At 40.5% G+C, this 26,186-nt stretch overlaps 1 protein-coding gene and 1 long non-coding RNA gene across 2 annotated transcripts in view; both read right to left on the bottom strand.

Moving 5' to 3' along the window:
• Window positions 1-795: 795 nt before the first annotated feature.
• Window positions 796-17,910, bottom strand: tada2a (transcriptional adaptor 2A). Its single transcript, XM_022196787.2, is given in 16 exon segments — window positions 796-1,241; window positions 3,239-3,318; window positions 3,668-3,711; window positions 4,818-4,950; window positions 5,449-5,520; window positions 6,232-6,285; window positions 6,288-6,341; window positions 9,064-9,107; window positions 11,982-12,045; window positions 12,155-12,227; window positions 12,496-12,584; window positions 13,120-13,277; window positions 15,261-15,352; window positions 15,434-15,493; window positions 15,592-15,698; window positions 17,767-17,910. Coding segments are annotated over 16 exon segments (1,335 nt in total). The 5' UTR covers window positions 17,792-17,910; the 3' UTR covers window positions 796-1,055.
• A 7,248-nt stretch (window positions 17,911-25,158) lies between these two features.
• The window catches only part of LOC110952999 (uncharacterized), a 48,214-nt gene continuing 47,186 nt past the window's right edge, over window positions 25,159-26,186 (bottom strand). Inside the window, exon 5 of the long non-coding RNA XR_002595830.2 lies at window positions 25,159-25,774. This is a non-coding gene — a long non-coding RNA (uncharacterized LOC110952999). The remainder of the gene's footprint in view (window positions 25,775-26,186) is intronic.

Raw genomic sequence — 26,186 nt, 5'->3', positions numbered from 1 at the left:
GCTGATCAGGTGTGAGCTGGAACATTTAACTCAACATACAGTTCACACATATAGCATCTGTAATAAGATCATCTACTTCCAATAGTGAGTTTTCCTGTATACAAGCATAAGATTTGTGCTTGCTCTGTAAAGTAAGGATGAAAAGATGGCCAGGTTTTGCCATTAATTGGGAATAATAATGTTTTTGTTATAACTAAGAAAATTATTAGACAGTAGCCATATTTCCATGTAATTTTCAAGCAACTTTTAAAAAGCCCCCCCAACAATGAACAGAGAATTTTGGCTGGTTTGCTTTATTTGCTTTGAAGCACTTAAACAAGGCTGTGTCGTGTCATCAGGAGGAGGTGATGTAGGCTACATTATTCATGAATGCAATAAAAACAGCAGAAGCCAGAAGTAAAATCTGTTACTATTTGCCAAATGTTTGACAAAATCTCAAAGACAAATAGACAAAACTTAGCCCATCTGCGACAAAAAAGTGGAAATAATTCCTCTGAAATTGATTTTAATCTTGTAATCATTTTTTGTTGTGAGCTGTTATCGGCTACGTTTCATGCTGTCCGTAGAAACAGTCGATCAGTCACGAGTTAAATGTTTACTACATCTGAGCTTCTGCAAAAAAGGTGTTTATAGCAATTAATCTTTTCAACTCCTTTTCAAAAAAAACAAAAACCATCTCAAGCGAGTGTGAAATTTTCCAATTTTTGCCGTTTTGATTAACTTTTCTAACGCAAAACAGAGCCAGTGGTCCAAGCAGAGGTTAGTTAAAATTAACAATACATTCAAACATCGACATGTACACCAAATCTAGTTTTAATAAACATTTCATGATGGGAGCAATAAATACATTTCTGTATAGGTTCCTGTTATTCTGACAGTGAAGTTTACAAACGTCATTTTAACACATTTCAACAGAAAACACAATTAGACCAAACAAACGCTACAATAGTTGAAAAGAGCAGCAACACTATGAACCTCTTACAAAACACAGAAGTTTACAATAAAATGAGCCACTGACCACCGTCCAGCCTCCCCTGTGGTCAAATCAAATGCTCCTAAGCCTTAGTGATGTAGCCCTCTTTGATTAGGAAGTCGTAGATCTTTCGCGTCTTGTTGACGTCGATTTTGATGAGCGCTCGGGCCTGAGCCAGCCTCAGTCCGCCCTGCCGCCTGCACTCATTGAGCAAAGCCTGTTTGTACTCCAGGTAGGCCCCCGGCACCAGACGCACCACCTGACACAACTACGAGCACAAAACAAACACAAGACGCAGGCTCATTTGAACACAGGTATAAATATTTAAGGCCTCAGTTTGCTTCAGATAAAGCGTTCGTCAGATCATCGGTGACGCTAACGCCCACCTCATGCTGCAGTCTGCTGCGTGTAAAGGTTTCCCAAACTCCCAAAACTGAGTGAAACATCACAAATGCCTTCAAGGTCACGCTGTGTTTGTTTGTAGTGTTTGTATGATTCACTGAATCAACACCACAAAGACATGTGAAAGACACTGGAGGACAGATTTACGAGGAAAGCTGGCAAACAGCCACGCTAGCAGTGTGGCTCTGAATGTAAACACTGGTCTGCTGGTTCATCCATCGCTTTGGTCCACACTGACATCATCTCCACAGCTACTGCTTGGACTGCAATTCAAATCTGTATCGATATTCCTGCTTTTCCTCTGCTACCATCTTCATTCCAAGACTTCAATGCAACTTTTGTTTATAACCACATACCTGTAAGGATTTACATTTAGTACCACTTAGCAGATGTTACCATGCTAAAATATTAAAGCAAAATGGCGAACAAAACCTGCTAAACATCAGCATGTTTCATGTACCTGAAAGCCTCACTGTGCCACAGCAATCTAGAGCTGGATCATGTCTCCTGAAATCAACATCACAATTAATTACCAGATTTACCTCAGTAATGTTTCATTTAACAATTAGTTTCTATCTTCAAAGTAGACATTTTTAATTATCGGCAATTAACAGAAAATAAATGTACATTCAGTAATAAGTCAAACCACTTTTGCTTTTGTTCGTTTTTACAGAAAAACGATGCAGCTATGAAAGTAAATTTGTTTTTGACATCCTCCTCAAATATGTCACCAAATATTTAATGTTGAAATGTACTAAATGTGTTTTGTTTTGTATTATTGTGACATGCAACTACATACAGTTCAGAAAATGTCACCACTTAATGTCTGAATTGTGAATTTTTGATGTGTGCTCAATGGTGGGACTTTTTTCATATTTCAACTCCAATACATGTACAAAATTGCAGATTTTGAATCAATAACATAAGAAATAACTGCAAATTTCAAGCTTTTGCCTTCAATTCAAATGCATTAAAAAAGTATAATAAATCTTAAAGTACTTCAAGTTAAAATGCAATACTACTTACTACTTACTTGCTATTATAATTTATCCCCCTGATGATTTGAGTGGGAAAAACCCACCAGTATGTTGTGACACATCCAAAAAATGTCCATTTGGATACTTGTCCATATTGTGATTTCCATAATATTTAGATGAGTTATTCAGCCCTGGTGTTTACTGAATCCAGTGTCAATATTACTGATGTAGCATCTTATTCTGTACCACCTCTTCCTTGAGAACAAAGATGGTGAATACATGGAAACGGATAGTGAGTGGCAGTTTATTGTTTGTCCGTACAATAAGCTTTGATTGGTTGTTGAAGCTACAGTCACATTAAGGGAGGGCTGACAGCCTGTGTGAAAGAATTACTTTATCAAACAATGGGAGTCAAATTAGGTCAGTTGGAAAGGCATAATGTGGAGTAATTGCGCTGCAGTAAACTCTAAGTGATGTTGGATAACTGATAAAGTGCAGTTCTTGATATTTTTTCGGTGCTCTCAGTGTAAAGCCAAACTTTCTCACAAACTGTCAGCTATTTTTAAACCCGCTTTTGAAAGACGGAAAGCTTCCATGAAAAACTGGCTATTAAAATATCATGAAAACATAAAACAAGACATAGTAAATGCCTGTTATTATGTCTCCACTTATTATTTGTCCAATCCTTCTCTACACTGGACAGGGAGAGAGATGTTTCTGGGAGACTTTCGCTAAAATGGCACATAAACTGTGGCTCCAGCCGAGTGCATCTGTTCGGTAAATGTGTCTGCAGCGGTAAATCTGGCCCCCAGTTTGCAGTCAGATGACAGATCAGACATTATCTGAAGCACACACAGTTTTCCTGTCTGAGCCTCCATAGCTGTACCTCTTTCTCCCGCTCGTTTAGCTTCTCCGTTCCCGGCAGTCCCGTCAGGTTGAGAGGAGGAGCGCTCCGCCTACCTGTTGCTGTGGAGCAGAATTTCAATAATAGTCAAACACCACAGCGTTGGTCTGCACTTCAGATAACATAATAGCAGCCTGACAACATGCAGTTAATTCCTAAGCCCGGAAGAGACGAGGGACCAAATATTTACGGTGAGCAAATTGTGTAAATATAGCCGTGTGGGAGTGTGCATCCCATTTGTGCTCTGGAGGTTACAGAAAGGCAGCTAATTTGAAAACCAAAAAAACAGCGAGATAAATATAGAGGCATGTTTTTGGAGTGTATTAATGGAGGAGTGTGTGCGTTAATGAAAATGAGCCCGAGGCCAGAGAGGACGGACTGCGAACCGAAAGGTGGAGAGAAGCTTCGTACCTGACACTGTGATTGTTGTGACAGCTGGAGTGACGCCAGCGTCTCTGTAATCAAAAAGAAAAAGTGTTATTATCTCTGCAGTCTTGTTTACACACACACACACACACACGTTTGTACTTCTATCTTAGTGAGGACATCCATAGGCGTAATGCATTTCCTAGAGCCTTACCCTAACCTTAACCATCACAACTGATTGCCTAAACTTAATCCTTACCCTAACCAAACCTCAATTCATACCTGTTCTCTAAAAACAAGTCTTCACCCTCAAACATGGCTGTTTCAAAGTGAGGACCGGCCAAAATGTCCTCACTTTGTAAAAATGTCCTCACTTTGATAGTTAAATGCAGAAAATGGTACTCACCATGTAGCAAGTACAAGAACACACACACACACACACACACACACACACACACACACACACACACACACACACACACACACACACACACACACACACACACACACACACACACACACACACGTGTGTCTTGCTATCATTGTGGGGATACCATTGCATACCATTGACTCCCATTCATATCTAACTCCTAACCCTTACCCTAACCCTAACCAAACCCTAACCAAAACCACAACAATGCCTAACCCTAAAGAAACGTTTTTGCACTTTTACTTTTTTCAGTAACAACAACATGGCCAAGAAAACACTGTTTAAACTTGTGGGGACCCAAATGAGGTCCCCACAAGTGACATAGTTTTCCGTTTTCCTACAGTTGTGGGGACCAAATGTCCCCACAATATAGCAAAAACATGGGCGCACACACACACACTCATTCGCCCCACTTCCACACAGCATCTCTGGGCTTTGTTCACTGTTCTCACTCCAGGATCGTCATCCAAAAAAGATGAATCACTGCATTCAAGACTTTTTTTGTTAAGGTGGAATAATTAGAAGAGCTTGGATAACCCCCAAAGAAAAAGGCCGAGGATGGAAAAAAACACGAGCAGCAGCACATTAAAAGTCTAAAAATACAGCAGAGACTGAGGTGGAAGGAGGGAGCGCGGTGATACAAGCGTCTCCTCGATTCATCTCAGCACGACTGGAGCCGAGTGTGATGACGGAGGTCAGCGTCTTCACCTGCTCGTCTATTACGTTACATTACACGGTCAACAAGCAGGAGGTGCTGAGCCTCACATTGCAGCCTGTTTGCTGAGCCACTGCTGACAGGCTCTGCCATCCTGGATGTACTGCAGCACGTCACACAGCATGGTCCTCTTCCTCCGCTCGTCCTCACGCATTCGCTTCGCCCGCTCGTACACTTTGGCACCTGATGTAGGTCGACAAAGACATGATGGGAAAGAACTTCAATCAGTGCTGCAACTAGCGACAATTTTGTCATCTGTTTAGCCAATAAGATGTCAGAAAAGGCCACGTATAACGTCACACAGCTCAAGCTGATGTCCTCGAATGTGTTCATTGTCAGATCAACAGTGCAAAAACCTAAAATATTCAGTTCATAATCATGTTGCAAAAGAAAAACATCAACTCATCATATCTGAGGAACAGGAACCAGCTCATCTTTTCAGTCATTTTTTCAGCAGAAATAAAATATGCAAATGAGCTTTCCTCTGTGTCCCACACATCAACAAGCTAGTAAACCATTAAAATTTCAAAAATGATCCAAAGGCTGCGATAAAGTGTTCTGCTGCAGCAGCAAATAATAATTAAAACAATTTCAACTGAATGGAAAATGGAAACTGAATGCTTAGGTGTGCAACTTTCAAAGGAAGTTTTGTGGAACGGAAAAAGGTCAAACTTGACTCACTGCAGAAAGACTTGATCCCTGCTTTCCTGTACTCCTGCAGCCTGCGGATCTCTCTCCTCAGCTCAAACTCCACTGCAAAGAAAAGAGACGTGAAGGCAGTTTAATGCAAATCGGTTCGCGCTGTTCCAGAGTTAGCTGAACTCTCTCTGACACAGCTGCAGCTCAACACAACCCAGCACAAAGCATTTCTTGACAAATTACGTCAACATCTGGTCACACAGAGTAAAATGTGAAGGAATAGTTTGACATTTACTTGCTTGAATGCTAAAGTTAGATGAGAAGACCGACATCACCCTCATGTAAACTATTAAATTAGCATTAAAACTGGAAACAGCTAGCCTGGCTCTGTCTGCACATCTAAAGCTCTCTAATTAACACGTTGTGTCTCAAGTGTAAAATAACCATCCACAGTTTTATGAGGGGTTTTGAGCTGGAGTATTTCTTCAACTTCCTGGAGTCTCCACTGGTTGCCTGGCAACTGGTCAGAGCCAGGAAATAGTTTGGAAGTGGTAAAAGTAGTGATCAGACCTTCAGTAGAGTCTCAGAAAGTCCATGTGAAGAAGCACTACGAACTTATAAAGACTTTTCATGTCAGAGATGTACTGGGAATCTACTTGGAAAACAGCAGAAAAATGCCCAGTCTGACATTACCTTCCAACAACGATTAAAGATAACATCCCTTGAGGGCGAAATCGTCTAGCAACGTCGAGGCAGTCTGGCAAGAACGGCTTAGATTAATTCGGTGCATGTAACCCCGCCATGCGTACTCAGCCAAATACTAACGTGCGTGACTTTCGATGAATTTGTCGTGTTCAATCGGTCCAACCACTCTGGCAATCGTCGCATGACATCATACAACTCTTGCACCTCCTTCGGGTAGCATCGCTCCAGCACTGACAGAAAGAAGAGAGAGAAGTGAGTGGGCGACAGATACAAACAAACAGAACACAGGAATATGAAAGAAAAATCCTCCCCTGTAGATACTTTTAGACATGAGTGCTTTTACTGCTTTCTAGGAGAAGTGATTTGGTTGGTTTTGTGTCGTTCACCGCCAGAGAATATGAAGCTCTGAATCAACACTGAGCTTAAAGGCATGTAAATATTACAGGCATCTATTATCACAGCCGTTCCGTGGACGTGCTGCTGTGATATGATCTCTTGAGGCTGCTGTCTGGGGAGAATTTGTGTCCTGTAGCTACAGAACGTATGGATCTGTACTTCAGATCCAAACCACTGATTGCACTAAACTCACAACACTGTAGATTCAACAAATCAAGAAGAACTGAATGCGCTCTGTAGATGCATCAGTAGGCGGAAATAATCAAGCTGGAAATGTACCTAAAGATGAACGAGCTACTTAAATATAGAGTCTCTGAATGGCGTCTAGTCAGACATTATAATCTTTATGTAAAAAACGTTCTCAATGAAATTCTGTCCAGTTTTAACGGATGACTAAGCTTTTCTAAGCTGCACTATTTTCAGCTACTCCAACAAGAGATTAAAACTATGGGGAAAAACAGAATAATTCCACTTGTATTCAACTCAGATGAATCCACACATAGTTATTGTGTCTTGAGCAAGAAATCAACAGGGAGCTGATACCGGATGTCTGGAATCTCTGTTTATTTAGGTCACGTTTATATTAAATCCTGTATTTATTCTACCCTACAATTAGGTGATTTTTTTGGACAGAGCTGCAAATACAATATAATTTGCGGTATTGTTTTATTAAAGTCAAGCTTCAGTTCAATATTCACTGAGCAACATGTTAAAAAACGTGATTAGATACCATCAAATGCGCACAACGACGACGGCATAAATCTATAAAACCACTGACACAGCAGACACAAATCCTATACTGCAGTCTTTGTGATTTACTAATTGCGGTGTTGTAAAAGTGCTGTCTACTTGAGCCCCAATTACAATGTAAAAATCATGGTTTAGAAGTTTGACTAGCCAGTAATGTGAAAAAGCAGATTTACATCCAGACTGAGACCAGACTTATTGTTGTTGCCCACAGTCTCTGTCATTTTACAATAGTGCTTTGAGAGTGAGTAATTTCCACATTTCCACAGACAACCTTCATCTGTCATCGGAGGCGAATGAACAATAATTGAATGCTGGTGAAAGGATGTCAGCTTAAAAAAAAAAAAAAAACACTGCTGACTTTGTGGAGCGTATGGATGATATTTTAATGACATGTGAAGTTATCCAACAACCGAAAATGAGCGCAAAGATGAAACTTTTGGTGCAAACTACATATAGTTTTGCTGTAGGATTTTCTAATTCAGAGCCTGGCTGAAAAGCCAAACAGGAATACAAAAAAAGGTATTAAACTCAATGAAAAAAGATCCAGTAACCTTGCTGCATCAAACAGCGACCCTGTCCCTGCGATTTGTCACAGAAACGCTCCACCGATGTGTATTCACCACACTTAACTCACTTCACAAGCCTACACACTCTGAAGAGCTTGTTGTGTTCGTCTGGAAACATCGGCCGTGTTGCTGAGTACAGACAAGTGTCAACGCCAGAGAGGGAAGCTGCTGTGGGGTGTGAGAGGAGTGGCTCGCTGTGTGTGTCGGTCAAGTTCCAGCATCAGACTAAAGCATGCGAGCGCTAATTAGCAGCTGCCATCTCAGGCGAAACACATGAAGTCATGCTCCTAACAAAGCGACGGACGCATAGAACGCTGTGTTCACATCTCCAAGGAGACATCAGCGCTGCACCTCTGTGTGGTTTCACTCAGGCACTGATTGCAAAAAGCAACACAACAAACGCAGAGCTGAATCAGTGAACACAACGAGCTCCAACAGGCCACCAGGCAGACTGTTGGCCCTAAAACAACAACGCCGGTCATTCTGCCTCCAGCAGTCACTGAGACCCGATACTGTGAGCCTCCTGGGCTCCGATACTGATTCCATTATTGCATGTGACACACACATGAACACACACACATACACGGTGGAGGCACACAATCTTTGACAGTCTCCATGACAACCAGTCTGCAGCTCTACAGCTACTCTGAGTTCCCTTTTGTCTTGAAAGACTGGAGAGATAAGGGAAAGTAGGGAAAAGGGAGGAGGGCTAACTGGAGGCTGGAGGATACATAAATAAAACATGAGGGGACTCTTCAACTCTCAAACCGCAGACAATTTCACAGAGCAACACGTGGAAATGTAATGGCAGACGGGGTGGTTGCGCACACTTTAAAAGAGACGCCTTAATTGGACAAATCCATTCATAGCAGGCCTCGCCGCCTAATGAAATAACCCACGAGATATAAAGAATCACATTACAGAGCTGACTGAAATCCAACCTGTAACAGGTGGATCAATAAATGGAGCCCCCTCCTCATTTCAGCCATTATGGCAGCAGTGCTCATGACATGGGGATCGCAATTATGCCGTGGCACACTCCGGCACACGGCCCCCACAGACTATTCACAGCCGTCATCGTAAATACGAGCTCCATCGGTTGCAACTCTTCAGCTACCCGAGAGGCCACAGAGGGAGGCTATTACAGCGCAGTTGTTTGCATGCAGCCATAGAAACCATCAGCACCGATTTGGCTGCTACATATCAGATGAGCCTGTAAGAGTTTCAGGAAAAGACTCACTCTGGAATTTCCGCAGATTGATGAGTCCATGGTCTCGGATTATCCTGAAAGAACAGACGTGTAGATTTAGACATTTATATTCCGATAACTGGGGCTGTTGCATGGTTACATTAAAATAAAACAACATATCGAGGATTTAGTTTGTGGTGCTGTTTGTATTGTGTGATATTAGGAAGTGTTTCTGTTATTTTCTTCAATGATAGGAGGCAAAAAGACAAAAACACTTCACTGCATAATACAAAACACTTCACCAAACTACATCCTGAAATTACTCTGCAGCTGTGTCAAAGCTACAAATCCTTTTATTTTTTTTGAACGAAAACTTAACTGAACACACAGGAAGAACTAATGCAGGGCTTTTGCATTAAACTGGATTTCTTTAGGAAGATGGAATTAACTGGCAACAAAGTGTGTATAAATGTATTGCGGTTTGATAAAATGTCTCCATGTTTTAATTTTAAAAGTACAAATCAGCTAAAATCGGGGTTTCAGCTGTGTTCACCAAATTACATTTTGTAAGCTTTTAATCACACATTTAACCCTTGACAAAGCAGCTTTCTGGGTGTTCATTGCTGCTTTTGTCACATTTCTCATTGCAATATAAAGTCCTGCACCTCTATGGAAACAGCACAACCACGACTAGAAGGAGAGAGAACCCAAACATATCTTCTGTGCAGTACGACACAGTTATAATGCCATAAATCATTAAAAAAGAAAAGCTAAAGTTGAATTTTGTCCTCAAAAAATCTTGAAAAGCTGGAATCAGTATGTACATTTCTCTCAAGTGCCCACAGGTGTTACAAAAACTGGAAAAAAAAAGGTGTCTCTACATACACTGTTCATTAGCTTCCACACTTGTTGTCTCTCTGCTCTCTTTAAACACAGACTGCAGTTCAGCCTAATACATTTTTATTTTAAATTTGGTCACACTTTACTGCTGGTCACATCTGAGTCACTTTCTTGGCTTCTTGGTTACACCGAGGAGTGCTGACTTTTTGGTTCTTTGACAGAATCTGGTTATATTTGGTTGTATTTTCCCCCAAAAAGCTAAAGACACATGAGATTTCTCTGGAAGGTCAAAATGTGAGGAGTCTTTCTGCTTTTAAAGTTGCTGGCTTTGATAAACGGTGTCATTTTATTCAATATTTTCAGTGGTAACATGACTTTTGGGTATTTATTGTTTCCCAATCAAACACCTACAGTTTTTAAATCAGAGAATGTAACCTTACTGGCATATATGATCACATTTTCTGACAGCGCTTCCAGGCTGTATACAAGATTAATTCCTGGGAGGACTGGAGTACAACCCACTGTCACAACAAGAGTACTTCTATTTTAGGGGTGTGTAACATCTCCTGACAGCCCAAAATCCCAGACTTAAACATTTTAGAAGTAATATTACTGACAGTGCCTGCATAGAAGGAATATTTAAGACCACTGTGAATAAAATTAAAGACTCTTGAAAGGCCTGTTTAGAAAAGACAGAATTCTGTGCTCTTTAAAAGTTTTCATGACGTGCAGAGAACAGATGAGTGCACTGTGAGGTCCGGGAGCAGAGCTCAGGGGTGATCTCTGGCCTCTCTGACAAGCTTCAAGTTAGCAGAGATAAACTAAGGAGGAGGGATGCATGAGGGAGTTCAAAAACACACGTCTGTCCAGCCAGAGATGCCATTCCACCATGCTCAGGGAGCACAAACTCGTTAAAGTTGATTTAGTGATGGATGCATTGCAGCAAGGGTTGCCAGCGTCTGTTGGAGGACGACAGCTAACAGGGCGAAGGCGGGGGGAATTCTCTAGAAAGCATAACAACTGACTGACCCTCTCAAAAACAGTGAAAAGTAACAAAAACTAAGTGCAGATACTCATTATTTTTATTATCATCTAACCTGAAAACTGCTCTCTTGATCTATCAGTTGTTCAGTTTTGTAAAAAATATCAGAAAATACAGAAAAGCAGCAACTGCTTTTCCTGAAAGTGAAACACTGACTCCTTCAAACTGCTTCCTTTATAAAACTGAATGACAATTAAGTATTTAGGTACACTGTGCTACTCTTAAACTAGTAGACATGCAATGAAGTGAAGCTTAGTTTTTATTTGAGGTGTTTTAGAGAAGTGCTGATTTAATTGTATGAGCATTTCAGGTGTAGTTTATGCTTAAATTTACTATTAAGTTTACCCAGATTATCCCTATTCAGTCACAAGTTATTTTCATGTACGATCCTGGAAGCTTCTCTGATAATAAGCCAGCAGATAAAACAAGAAGGACTTTGTTTTCTGTGAAATCCAGACGCACGAAAACTTCACCGTACTTATTCTAGGCTTTAACACATTTTCCAAACTCTCCTGCAGGAGGGAGGATGCTCTGTTTGCCAGCCCAAAACTGGGCAAAATGTCAAACAGCTTGGCGTGCTCACTAGTCACCAGGGGACAGACACATTTTCCCCATTTCCAAAAATATTCAGGGTCTGAATAGAAGTTCCCACAGCTTGTAAGTTGCACCTGAATGACTCCCCGTGGTTTGTAATGAGAGTCTGCGAAAAAATATCCAATTATAATCACACCACTGACTCTGTGACAATCCTGGGCTCTCAGGACTGGTGTCTTTAAAGTGCTTTAATAATAATGATTAAAGTTTGGATTGGGAGTCATAAATATATTAGCATAATGAATTCATTAATATTAAGAAGGTGCAGATGGGAGGTGTGAAATTGCTTGCCTTGTAAATTTTAATTCAGGATGAAATGCATGTATTCAACCTGGGAGCAAAAAAAAAAAAAAAAAAAAAAAAAAACTATCTGTGGGAATTGGAGCTCCAAAGGTCAATACAGAAGCTTATGAGGCCATCTGCTGACAGACTGGGGTTGTTACATGATGATAAATGCATTTTTTCATCATTTAATACACAGAAAAGGACCTACTTCTTCCTCCGTTGTCTCTCCTTTAACCTTGAATGATATATGTCAACAACAGAGAGCTTGAGTGCTGAAAAACAAGAAAACAAATGACAGTTGAGGCCATTTTGTGAATAGTAAATATTTACACCGGTATTCTCTATTTACCAATGAAACAATCTATTAAAAACTCTACCCACCACGCAGGATGTCTGAGTCATCATCCACAAAGTCAATGTCTTTCAAATCCCATTCTGCATAGTTGTCAAACTCCTGGGTAGCAGGTGAAAAACGATGTTAATAACCTGCCGCTTTGATCTCAAGTTCACATGCAGCCGATCAATGATGAAGAATTTATGAGAAAAGCGAAAGAAAAACGCTGGGATGAGTCACTCAGCGTGACACAGCAACAAAGGCATGAGTCACTATTTCAATAACATCTAATAACGAGCCCTCTAGTGGCGGCTCCGTTGATTTATTTATGATGACAGGAGACGTCGGCACACGCATGATGAAGTGCAACGCCAACGTATCGCCTCACCTCCATGAAGTCTGCTCTGGCAGGCATGTATCCAGCCATGTCTCGAGACAGCACAGAGTCGAACGTGGGCCGGGGGGGATCATCAGTGGCTGTGGCATCAGAGAGACACAAGGAAAATCAAACATGACATCTTGGAAACGAACAGAGAGAAACAATATCCCCCCCCCCCAAAATTCTTCCAAAAAGATTTTAATTTTGTAAGATTTGCAATCAGAGATGCAACAACGATTCTGTCGCTGCCTCGAATTTGCCAACTGCTGCACAAATACGACTGTGAAATGTTTGTCAAGTTCTCAAACACTGCGACAGATGGAGACCTGAAGCCTGCTCGGAGCTGCGGCAAGTTCCTGCCTCACCAACTGCTTCTGTCCAACTGTTGGGTCTTTAGCTTTCAGCCAAATTGTGCTGCAGTTTGTTTGTATGGTAATAGCTCTTCTGACTTGTCTAGAACCCCAAAGTCATCACTAAAACTTGATCTAAATACTGTTTAATAATAGGAGTAGACAAATCCTACTATTACTAAAACTTGTATGGACGTGTGAGGCTTAAAGGTGTGTTTGTCTTGTTCCTCCTGCAACATTAGCGGAGAAAAGAATGAAGCAGGCAGATGAAGTGGGTACTTGCGTTTGAAAGGAATAGCATCCTCTGCAAAGCGAGAGTCTTTTGTTTTCCGCAAGCTGAGCAGAGTGGAGGAGAAGAGCGGGTTATTGATGAAATTCTTCATGTAGTGGCTCTCGCATTCCTCTTTGGTTTTAGTGCGCATCTGATACGCCACATCCTGCCTGAGGAAGACAAACGGGGAAATGGATAGAGCATGTTAGAGCGCTACAAGAGCGGAGAGTTAATGGATAAAACCATGAGGATGTAAAGGTTGTAAACAGAACAAACACTGTGGTTATTTGATTCAGCGCATTATTAAAAATCTAAACAATTAAAAGTCACAAAAAAACAGGGCTCCAGACTGAGGTGCATCTTGTGACAATTTTTGGACAGAATACTCATAAGTTGTACGAATATGAGCACCAATGCGACTTGAAAATATGTTCCCAATAATTTTTTTCAAATTTTTTTTTTATCCTGTGAAACATGCAGAGGAAATGAGAATGAGTGCGTGTGAGCGTTTGTTTCGTGGAGAGCTAACGCAAAGCTCTCGTGATCGTAACAGCCCAGGATTGGGAAAATTCTCTCTGTGATTTAATCTTCTTGTGTCCAGTTCATAAATACTCTCACTCTCATGTGGCCCTTTAAAAAAAATGAAACAAACTATTGACTCATTTTTTTCAAAGAAAAGCCCCTCAGACCCTCCTGTCTAACTACAGTCCCACATTTCTGATGAGGACAATTCAGATAAGGTGATTTTGTGTTGAAAAAAGGCAGGGCTATGCTTTCCACCTACTTTAAGTGGTTAAAATATCGCCAAGAAAGAAACGGCGTATTGCACACCATCGTCAAACACATTAAAACCACAGACAGGTGAAGTGAGTGACGTTGATCGTCTCATTACAAGGCAACAGCTGAACAGTGCATGTACTGTTCTCAGTCTGGCCCAACATTTGCCAGGAAAAAATGAATTTACAGACACGACTGCAAATTGTAAACCTGAAACCTGCACAAGGCAAAAACAACAGCATGAAGCAGGGACAGATGCACTGATGGAACTGGTGCTTCGCTACTTTAAAGTTTTTTTGTTAAAGCAACAAAATCACTGCTTTCGAATGAGCCCACTTTATTTATATTAATGAGAACATGAGCAAGAAAAATAAGGAAACAGATGAGAAGTATCCGCTGCTGCCTGTTCTCAGCACCATGGAGGTTCAGGTTTGTTCTTCTGTTGATGGCAGTTGGCACCAAGAAAGTTAGTTTTTTTCTCTTTTTAAGTGAAAGTGAGTAAAGTTTATGATATTCTACCGCCATGCTTTGATGGTGATGACAAGGACAACATCCATTCCGGTTATCGTTACTAAAATGCATTGAATGAACACAAAAGCCTTCTATTACGTATAAAATAGCATACTGACAATATTTTAGAGACCCTCAAAATTTAACAAATCATGTTTTTAAGGGAGTTCATGTCTTATTAAGAACAGCCAACCTCCATAGCTCATGTATTGTCTTAAAGCAGGACTTTACTTTGTGACTTTTCCCTTTAAAATAAAAAGGATGATTTTTCCAGTAATTTGGTAAATTAGAGTATTAATGTTTATAAAGTTAATGTGGTTAATGTGTTGTGTGCAATTTTCAGTTGGGAGCAGCGGAAAATGTTTGTCCTCGATCCCTGAATTTAGAAACCTAAAGCTGCTTTATAATATACTGTTTGAACCGTTTCTGTGTTGTTTCATGTTGGACTCCAGTGCAGAATTCCTTATAAGTCATTATGAACCTATTTAGTAATATCCTTGTGTCTCACGATTGTTTCAAAAAGATCAGCACATTAACTTTGTGTGTGTGTTTTTTCAAACATTTATTATATAAGCCAAACAATTAATATTTAACTTGTGAGCAAACAGCAGCAGCTTGTGAACAGTCATGCAGAGTGTTCACACAAACTCAAGAGTTTCAACCCCAAGGCTATGAAACTCTGAGTGGAGCTAAATGAGCATACTGTGTCAAAAACACACCTTGACCTCTTACAAAACATGACAGGGAGAGTGGGAACGAGTCTCTTCTAAGATGACCTGAAGAAAAACAAAAATACCTGCAGTATGTGAGGAAAAATCAAAGCAAGCGTCTGTTCATAGCTAAAAATAAACAGATGAACCACTAACCAGTTTCCAAAGCCACAGTCCATGACGGCCTCCAGCAGGGCCATCTCTTCCTGCGCCGTCCATCCAGGCTCCAGTACTGGGAAGTCTGACGTCTGTGCAAGGAGATGAAAAGTGAGGATTCATATTAAAAAGTGTGTTTATGAGAGATCTGCAGACCTGTTCTACTTACGTACCATGATTTCATATTTGTGATCACTCTCGTGCTTCTTGTACTCAAATCCTCTGGTGAAACACTGTAAGAATACAACACGATTAATTCCAGTCACGCTGAGTCGTCTGGAAGTAAAATAGAGAATTAATAATATTTGTTCTGTATTTGTTCCTTACTTACCTGGAGGCAAAGCAAAAAGGGTGAGGGTCCACATTCTGCACACTTGATGTACGGCTCAGTTAGATAAGACGAACAACCTCTGCATGGCGGCTTATCAAAAGGATCATCTGAAATGGACACGTTTTTAAACGTGATTTACTAAGGAGATACATATGATATATGACATTAGCCAAAATCAATGAAGTTTGGAAAATACAGGGTGTCCATAAAGTCTCTTTACAGTTTTAAGAATCAATTACAAAGGCCAGACCGGTGGATTGGAAAGGATGGGCCAATTCCTTGGCCACCACGTTCATCAGACATCACTCCCTTTGACTTCTTTCTATGTGGTTATGCTAAAGATATCGTGTATCGAACAAAGCAAAACATTTCTGATGCCATTTCCATCACTGATGAGGCTAGTCTACAGCGAACATGGCAAGAAATCGAGTACTGTCTTGATGTGCTTCGTGCAACTAATGGTGCCCATATAGAGATGTATTAAATGAAGTAGAAAAAACTTTGACAACCACTTATTGCAATAAAACAAATCTGGTTAAGATATCGTATCAACTGCCTTTGCACTAAATTCTTAGAATTGTAAAGAGACTTTATGGACACCCTGTATTTAACCATGCCTGACGTATGTCAGCGGGGTTACTGCATTCGCTTCGGTATGTGGCTGGGTAAGTATGTATGTGTGTGTGGGTGTGTGTGTATGTCCGGTCAGATATCTCTGCAAGTGCTGAAGTCAGGATAATCAAACTTGGCACTGAAGATCAGTCTAAGGTCCCCTGCACAGCTGTGGAGTTACAGGTCAGCAGATCAAGTAGGAAGGGAGATACATAGGATGATCAAAATTGATACAGAGTATCATGCATGGGCGTGGTTCTGCCCTCTACTGGGGGCTCATCTAGTTGGATACTGCAACTGTCTTTAATGTTCTGAACCCCAAAATTCATCAGAGGATTTGAAAGGTATGGTTTCTTAAAGAATCTGCAAAATGAACCACTTATTTGAGTCAGAATTTGTAAAAACAAAAGAATTTTCAGATTTTAAACTTTCTAATTGTCATTGAACTAATCGTGTGTGATGTGCAGTTCAGTCAGGAAAAATTACACAATAATCACAACAATAACAAGCTTAAACTCATGTTATTTCATGTGTCATTTACAAATTTGCAAAAAAAACGATCAATTTGCTATGACTAGATTCTGTAAAAAGTAAAATTTCTCTCCTCCTCAGTGCAACCAAGAAGCCATTACTGACTCAGATACGATCAACGGTCACTTTAGAAAAATTCAGGAACTTTACAGCCACACCTAGCTGAACTGTATGCAAGTAGTAAAATAGCTATAGTATGTACAGCCACCATTTCTATACATTTCCTTTTTGTTAAAGTCTGATGTACTTACTGAAGTCAGAATATTTCTCCTTTCATTACAGATTTTTTTAGTTTGACAGTCTGGACATCTGTAGTGATGACATTATTGTGCATTTATATGTTTTCCACAACTACATGTAGAACTTGGATTCTCTGATAATCGAACTCATATAAATGACAACAGGTAGCAGAGTAGCAATGAAATACATTTTATAGTTATAAAGCAAGTTGCTATAGATAAGGAAGTTATCTTCAGGGTTTGGTCAGATTTTTTTGTGGGCAACAAAAACAGCAGATTTAGTTTGGTTGATTATTAGTTATTGACGGGGTGTTGTGTTATAAGACTTTGTAGATGAATCTCTGATCTAGGCAGAACTTGCATCTCTTCTCCTGGACTATTTTAGGCGTTCAACTCCCAAATTATCCTGAGAGCCACAGTAAAAGCGGCTGGGCTTCTCTGTTTGTTTCTTGAAGACTGCTGCAACCGCATAAAACTAACCTCAAATCTGGCTGCGCTAATGTTTTCTGCAGGCTAGCTTCAGCCGTCTGAAGTCACACTTTGGCTCAATCTGAAGGCTGTTCAGCATCAAATCACACGACAGACTTACACAGAATATCGTAAAATGTTGGGCTATAGTTTGCTCTGATCACACACAATGTTATTATCGCTGTATGCTAACGCAAATATTAGCAAAGCAAGCTAGCCGTGTTTAGCTAACGCGGCTAACTACAGATATACTTAGAAAAGCTTCAAGTGTTTACTTTGAAGTTGCAGCGGCTAAATTTATCTGCGGGATTCTGTCATTACTTACTTGTAAAAGACGCTAGACGGTCCATAAGATGATGTTTCAACAAAACTAACAGCAGAATCGATGTTTGGTATCAATCTATTTTTCAAAGTTCGCAAGTATGTCTGATTATGAAGGCAGAGCTAGTGGAGCGCAGAGAGATCGATAGCTCCATTATGGGCTCCAGACCTTCAAACGGTCCTGTATTTTAACCTTTTTCTATCAAGTCCAAGTTTTGCTAAATCTGTAGCCATTTGCTCAAAAGCTGATCAGTAGATATTTCTGTTATACATGTAGGAGAGACAGTGAAGAATAAAAAGTTGTTTAAGAAACTATGTATTTACTACATGTAGTTAGTGCTTTTCTTATTCTCTTTAGTCGGGAGAAAGCAGTTTATGGATATAGTCTCAATTCCAATTTAAGATTCCTTTACTCAAAACACTATGAAATGAAATGCCCTTGTCTCAGTATAGGCAAGATTTAGTGCTTCTTTCTCCAATGTGTCTGTTCTGTGTCTCCATTAGAACGAAAATATAATGCAAAAATAACATGCAAAAATAATAAAACGAATACATTTTCACTTAGTTGTATGAGCTTTACTATTTCCATTTTGCTTCAGGGGGAAAAGTGACTACAGTCATTCTCCGTCTTACCACAGGGTGCTGATCTTGCACTGTTCCCTTCCCCATAACAATAACCGCCTTGCAAGTCTTTGTCTAGAGCTCTGTGTACACAGCATGTGTAAAGCTGAATATTGGAAAGACAGATGATGGATATGGGACTTCACTACATTACACCCCCATGCTGTCTTCCATAAAGTTCTTCCATGAAGTGCTGCTTGCCCTGAAAATGACTTGAAAACAGCTCATTCTGATGCAGTAAATATCTGAGACTCCTGATATTTTCCGGCGTCGGTATCCAGCTTTGGCCCCTGAATCAAACGCCAACTCCAGAAGCTCAAGGACGCCCCTGTGGCTGCACATTAGGGGACCTGGCAAAAGTTGTATCTGAAACCTTGATGCATAAAACTGCAAGTGAGCATGCGTCAGACCTACTAAAAGTAAGTGGGAAAAAATGTTTTTGTGATTTGAATGAAATGACCCTCTGATTCAGTGCAGATGTGACAGCAGCAGCTGGCTGGAAGCAGCACTGGCAGTGTAATGGTGTTAAACCGGGCCTATCACTTTACCTTAGTTGCCACTTAGACCATTTACAGAGGAATTTAATCCCTTTGACATTTGGATTTCATTCCACTTGATGCCAAAAATGAGAGAGTATGCTTTGTTTTATCCTTTAAATCTACACAGCCTTCACATAATACATTTAGTGAGTGCTATAAGCCTATAAAGGGGATATAGTGCTGCTACCAAAGTGCAGTTTGGGTTAAATCAGAGTGTTCTCCTTTCTTCTTGTTACCCTGAGCCATTTCTGTGAGGACGATCCACAGTGACAAGTGCGTTCAGTTGCAGCGTCCCGTCTCCTGACCCTGTGGGGCTGCATCAGACCTCTGGGGAGAGACTCAGTCAGCCGGAGAGCCCTGAGCAACACAGATCCATGAGTAATGACGAAGTGGCCGCCCAACAGACTGTGCATAATAAAGGGACAGTTGCACTTTCCCTCTCAGTGGAATTTCCAACTTACTGCCAGGACGGTTTGTTTAACAATCCTGTGAGAGCGTTATGATTTATTTATCTTTAAAAGAGGAACTTCTCATTTCTGTTAGACAGTATAAGTAGAGTGTGGATGGAGCCAAGTCTCACCTCATATAGTCTCATAACAAACTGCAGTCAGACACTGAGCCTTTTGCTCCAGCAGGATGTGAAATATATATTCAAAAGTACACAGATACACAAACCTAACGTCAGCTTGATATCGCTGCTGAGCATCTCGTTTAAAAGCATTAATATGCTGCCACATTTTATGGGATGTCTTTCAAGACACCTATTTACAGTACATTTTGTAATTATTATTACTGATATTTTTCCAATAACATGTCAGAAGATAATAAAGAAAGAGCCCAGCATTCCTAGAACATCAAGTTACATCTTCTGTTTTCTTGTCTTGTCTAAACAAAACCAAAACTACTCAGCTTACAGTAACACAAGACAGGGAGATGCAGCAAATGTCCAAATTAAAGCTGCTAGAACAAGGAAATACTGTGTGTTGCTACATGATGAATGACTCACAAGATTAGTTTATCATCAGAATAATTGCAGATTACATTGTTTCAGCTCTATATGACTATGAGTAATGTAAGTCACTGATATTGGGTGATAAGACCTGACTGTTCCAGTTTATCCTTGGAGTGTTGGATGAAGCTGAGGTCTTTGTGCAGGTCAGTCAAGATCTTCCACATCAAACTGGGGGAAAAAAATTCTTTTATGGCCATGGCTAAGTCCACGGGGATGTTGGAACAAGAAAGATTCTTCACCAAAGCTCTTAAAATAAGGCTGAAAAATTCTGTTTTCTAAGATATTATTATATTCTGTGGGTTTAAAACTGGTTTTAACTAGATAAAAAATACAGTGTTGTTTGTTCCGATGACCTCTGATCAAGGTAAAAAGATTAAATGAATAAAAATAAATCAGAAAATGGTTGCCTATGCAGCCTCATTTGCATGAGGACTTACCAAGATCTTCCACATCATACTCCTTGAATTGAATCTAAAATATAGTGCTATTTTATTTATTGCATTTTCCCCCCTGATGTTTCTCACAGATGACAATAAATTGACCTCTGACTTTAAAAATATCCAAAAATAATTAAAGAACAGTTGCTTCCTGCAGCCAAGTTTGCATGAAGACTGGTCAAGGTCTTCCACACCAGACTTGCTAAATAATTAAATTAAAATTAAAATAATTCTTTAATGTGGGCTGCACAGTGGAGTAGTGGTTAGCACTTTCGTCTTGCAGTGAGAAGATTCCTGGTTTGTGTCTTGGCCTTCCCAGGATCTTTCTGCATGGAGTTTGCATGTTCTCCCTGTGTATGCGTGGGTTTTCTGCGGGCACTCCGGCTTCCTCCCACAGTCCAAAAATATGCTGACTGAGGTTAATAGGTGATTCTAAACTGTCTGTAGGTGTGAATGCAAGTGTTATTGTTTGTCTGTATATGTAGCCCTGTTATGGACTGGTGATTTGTCCAGTGTGTCCCCTGCCTTCACGCCAAATCAGCTGGCATAGACTCCAGCCCCCTGCGACCCTAATGAGGATTAGGTGGTGTATAGATAATGGATGGATGGATAGATAATGGAATGATGGATGTAATTCTTTCATGTACCTGGATAAGTACATTTGGGATGTCGTCATCTTGACACAAGAAAGATCCTACACCAAAGTCTTGAAAAAAAAAATTCCCTAAAATATCACTATTCTCCATACCATTAAGACTGGATCTAAAATACAGTGCTATTTTTCATTGCATTTTTTCCCCTGATGTTTCTCACAGATGACAATAAATTGACCTCTGACTCTAAAAATATCAAAAAATAATCAGAAAATAGTTGTTCCCTGCAGCACAATTTGCATGAGGACTGGTCAAGATCGTCCACACCATACTCAGACCAAAATTAACACAAAATACACTCAATAAAAATATAAACGCAACACTTTTGTTTTGCTCCCATTTTTATGAGATTAACTCAAAGATCTAAAACTTTTTCCACATACATGATATCACCATTTCTCTCAAATATTGTTCACAAATCTGTCTAAATCTGTGATAGTGAGCACTTCTCCTTTGCCAAGATAATCCATCCCACCTCACAGGTGTGCCCATGTCAAGATGCTGATTAGACACCATGATTAGTGCACAGGTGTGCCTTAGACTGCCCACAATAAAAGGCCACTCTGAAAGGTGCAGTTTTGTTTTATTGTGGGGGGTTCCACTCCTCTTCAATGGCTGTGCGAAGTTGCTGGATATTGGTGGGAACTGGTACACGCTGTCGTATACGCCGATCCAGAGCATCCCAAACATGCTCAATGGGTGACATGTCCGGTGAGTATGCTGGCCATGCAAGAACTGGGACGTTTTCAGCTTCCAAGAATTGTGTACAGATCCTTGCAACATGGGGCCCTGCATTATCCTGCTGCAACATGAGGTGATGTTCTTGGATGTATGGCACAACAATGGGCCTCAGGATCTCGTCGCGTATCTCTGTGCATTCAAAATGGCATCAATAAAATGCACCCGTGTTCTTTGTCCATAACAGACGCCTGCCCATACCATAACCCCACCGCCACCATGGGCCGCTCCATCCACAACATTGACATCAGAGAACCGCTCACCCACACGACACCACACACACTGTCTGCCATCTGCCCTGAACAGCGTAAACCGGGATTCATCCGTGAAGAGAACACCTCTCCAACGTGCCAGACGCCATCGAATGTGAGCATTTGCCCACTCAAGTCGGTTACGACGACGAACTGGAGTCAGGTCGAGACCCCGATGAGGACGACGAGCATGCAGATGAGCTTCCATGAGACTGTTTCTGACACTTTGTGCAGAAATTCTTTGGTTATGCAAACCCATTGTTTCAGCAGCTGTCAGAGTGGCTGGTCTTAGACGATCTTGGAGGTGAACATGCTGGATGTGGAGGTCCTGGGCTGGTGTGGTTACACGTGATCTGCGGTTGTGAGGCTGGTTGGATGTACTGCCAAATTCTCTGAAACGCCTTTGGACATGGCTTATGGTAGAGAAATGAACATTCAATACACGAGCAACAGCTCTGGTTGACATTCCTGCTGTCAGCATGCCAATTGCACGCTCCCTCAAATCTTGCCACATCTGTGGCATTGTGCTGTGTGATAAAACTGCACCTTTCAGAGTGTCCTTTTATTGTGGGCAGTCTAAGGTACACCTGTGCACTAATCATGGTGTCTAATCAGCATCTTGATATGACACACCTGTGAGGTGGGATGGATTACCTCAGCAAAGGAGAAGTGCTCACTATCACAGATTTAGACAGATTTGTGAACAATATTTGAGAGAAATGGTGATATTGTGCATGTGGAAAAAGTTTTAGATCTTTGAGTTAATCTCATAAAAAATGGGAGCAAAAACAAAAGTGTTGCGTTTATATTTTTATTGAGTGTATGTCTTTTTTTAATTTTTTTTTAAAAAAAAGGTTGTTCAAAATATAACTGTATTCTGTACCACTGAGGTTTCCTTGAACTAGATATAAAAAACAATATTATGTTTTTCTTGTTGCATTTTCTTTATGTGAAAACAGCAGTTTCTGAAGCCCAGATTACATTAAGACTGATCAAGATCTTCCACATCATGCTCAGTCAGTAACTAAAATAAGATTCTTTCATGGACCTAGCTAAGTCTATGGGGATGTTGTCATGTTGAAACAAAACAGATCCTTCACCAAACTCTTGAAACAAAGTTGAACAAAAGCACTTTTTCCTGAAATATCGCTATACTCTGTACCATTAACCATGAATCTGCTGTGTTTTTTATTGCTTTCCCCCCCCCACTGATGTTCCCACAGATGACAATAAACTGACTTCTGATTCTAAAAATATCAAAAGATGACTTATACACAGTTGCTTCCTGCAGCCCAGTTTGCATGAGGACAGCCTCCATATGAATTTAATTAAGCAAAATTTTCACTGCAAGCCAATCTGAAATGCCAGGGTCAGCATATGTGGGAGCATACTGTATAAAATCACATCTTGGCAGTGAATACAGACAGAATCCATTATCCACATGGAGACCAACAAAGAAAATAATGTCGGCCTCGCAGAGTGACATGTGCGCTCCCCTACGACGGCCCCTGCTGCAGCATCACTGCCTGTGGGCGACAACCTGCTGTCTCTCCGGCCACATGCCACCCCTGCCTGCCCACAGTCGCTTCACACCCGGAGAAAAAAAAAAAGAACCTGAAAGACCAAGCAAACCCTTCAGCCTGCAGGCCTCACGCTGTTCCTGTGGATCAAACACTAAGAGCCTTGGGGTTCCTCTGTTATAGACGTGTGCCAGATTATACAGCAGCCAAACAAATGCACACATCCCCCCCCCCCCAGCAGCCCATTACATCTTTAAAAACTCCCCCAGTCTCTGCCCACTCCCTTTCCTCCTCTTACCAAAGCACTTCCCAGCTGCTGTGATTTGAATATGAGGGCCCTGTCGAAGAAAAGAGGGCATCTGGCACACGCCTCAGAGGCCAAGGAAAAACTGCTAAACTGCTCCTGTCGTGGAAACAAGATTAAGCCTCTTTAAAAAGAAAGTAAAGAGGTAAAATGGACATGAGCCCTTAAATAAGTCTCGACAAAAGACAACATGAGGAGACACCTGGGTAATGTCAATATCCCGCACAGAAAATAATATGTATTCAGGATAAAATTAAAGATGTGTCAGCATTAACTGTATAATTGCTCGCTGAAGGAGGCTTTCATTTCAGATTTATTAAACTACCTGCCACCATCTGGCCAGTGAGGATCATTAGCATACAGTTGCCAACAATATCCTCCTGAGAACCGAAAAAAAAGTGTCTTACAATTTGTTTTTGTTTGATTTTCTATCTATTTGGGCCCAAAAAAACACAGTACAATTTTATTTTTTTTAAATAAATTTTTTATTTTAATTTCACAGCATGTCCACTGTAGAGGACAACAGGATGACGTGTAAAAATGGAACTGAATTTAGAAAATGAGAAAAAAAGTACCAGATTATATCTTTAGAGTGATATTCACCCAAGAACAAATTCATTTCGAACAAAAAAAACTGTATCACTCTTTTATTTGTTGCTTGCAAGGACAATTATGCAATATTATGTTGCAATGTAATGTAAAACAGTTTAGTTCAGTTCTACATTGAGCTATAAGACATAGAACATAGGTAGTTCAGCTTTTGAACTTTATTTTAGCTGTGATAATCCTGAAAGCATGTTTTCTTTTTGGTTACGCACAGGAACATCTTGCATTTGGTGCACCTGATGTATGTCTTGCCATTGCAGCCCTTGTTCCTGCATCTTTCTGCATGTTTGATGTCCATCATCTCTGGCATGTGCCTGGCTCCCAGTTTGCATACAGATGGCTCTGGTTGTGGGATTCTTGCTTTGGTTGGTGGCTGATAATCTTCCTTACTGTCTTCACTGCTGTCATCAAATGAAGGACTGTCCAGCAGCTCTTCGACCAGGTGCAATTTGAAGTCCAGGTACTGCTGTTTGTTCTTTGCTGGACGATTTAGTGCTTTACTGTCAGACTTGTACTGGCTGAAATAACCTTGCCTCACACGGTCAAGCAATGGTCTGACTCTCCAAAGAATGTCTGACTCCTTTGCATCTTCAGTTACATCCAGGTCATTGACAATCTTGAGTGAGCTTCTCAGCTTATAGAACCTATCCCTTGTCATTCTCCTGCTAATAACAGGAACACTTGTTTTTTTAGCCCAAAACATTTTCACTCTGGGATAGCCAAGGCAGGCCATGTGTACTGATATGCTGAAGAAAATGTTGATTTCTTGGGCAGTGGTATTCAGTGACACTCCTCTAGTTTGCAGCTGTCTTTGATTTGTAAAAGTTGCTAGATACTCAAAGGTTTTGTCATTGATGTACTGTGAAAAGATATTGGATTGGACTCCAGTATTCACGGATTTTAGGGTCATCTTGATAGGCAGGAAGCCCAGGTAGCACAGGTGTGAATCTGTTATGATGGATGGAAAAATAACACAAATAAATTCAAGTTAATAAAAGGAGTAACAGTTCATTTTTCACATCAATTTGATTTAATGCAGTAATTTCAATGTGTCTTCACATAGTTCCGTTTTGATGGATGTTATATTTTCACTCAAAGCCGCCAGGAGCTGGGTCTTTAAAATAACCGTCGTCTCGTTACAGAGTGAAAGTAGCAGTTCCTCCTTAAGGTTAGAGATTGCAGCATATGAGGGTCTCTTCAAAAGAAGACACAGTTGATGAAGGCGTTCTAGAGCAGGACCAGAGAGACCACGACCAAACAGCCTGGAGATCTTAGGCAGCGTCTCCCTCAAGTGGGTGTCAACTGTGTTCACGGTCAGGTCTGTGGTAATCCTGTCAAAAAACAAAACAGAAAAAAATCAAGATTATAAATCAACATGTAACCAAAGCACTCTGTGTATAACTCCATAGTATAGGATGTAGCTCAGAAATTGTCAAAGTATAGTATACTTTTCAAGAATAACATAGTATGGACTGTAGTTCATAGTATAGTATGTCAGCAAAAAAAAAACCATAGATTATTATGTGGTTCAAAAAGCGCAAAATGATAGGATGTTGCCTAAAACTGTCATGTATGATATGTGGCTCAAAAAATGTCATAGTGCAATATAGTGTCAAAACAGTGTGTTATTCAAGAAAACATCAGAGTATAATATGTCGTCTAAAAAATGCCATAGAATGATAGTTCATTGCACAAGTAAAAGTATAGAATTTTTTCAAACTGTTCAAAATCTTATATGTCGCT

Source organism: Acanthochromis polyacanthus, chromosome 13 (assembly GCF_021347895.1).
Source record: "Acanthochromis polyacanthus isolate Apoly-LR-REF ecotype Palm Island chromosome 13, KAUST_Apoly_ChrSc, whole genome shotgun sequence".
NCBI classification, from domain to species: Eukaryota; Metazoa; Chordata; class Actinopteri; family Pomacentridae; genus Acanthochromis; species Acanthochromis polyacanthus.
Note: the sequence above shows the minus strand (reverse complement) of the source record. Positions and strands in the feature narration are given on the sequence as shown.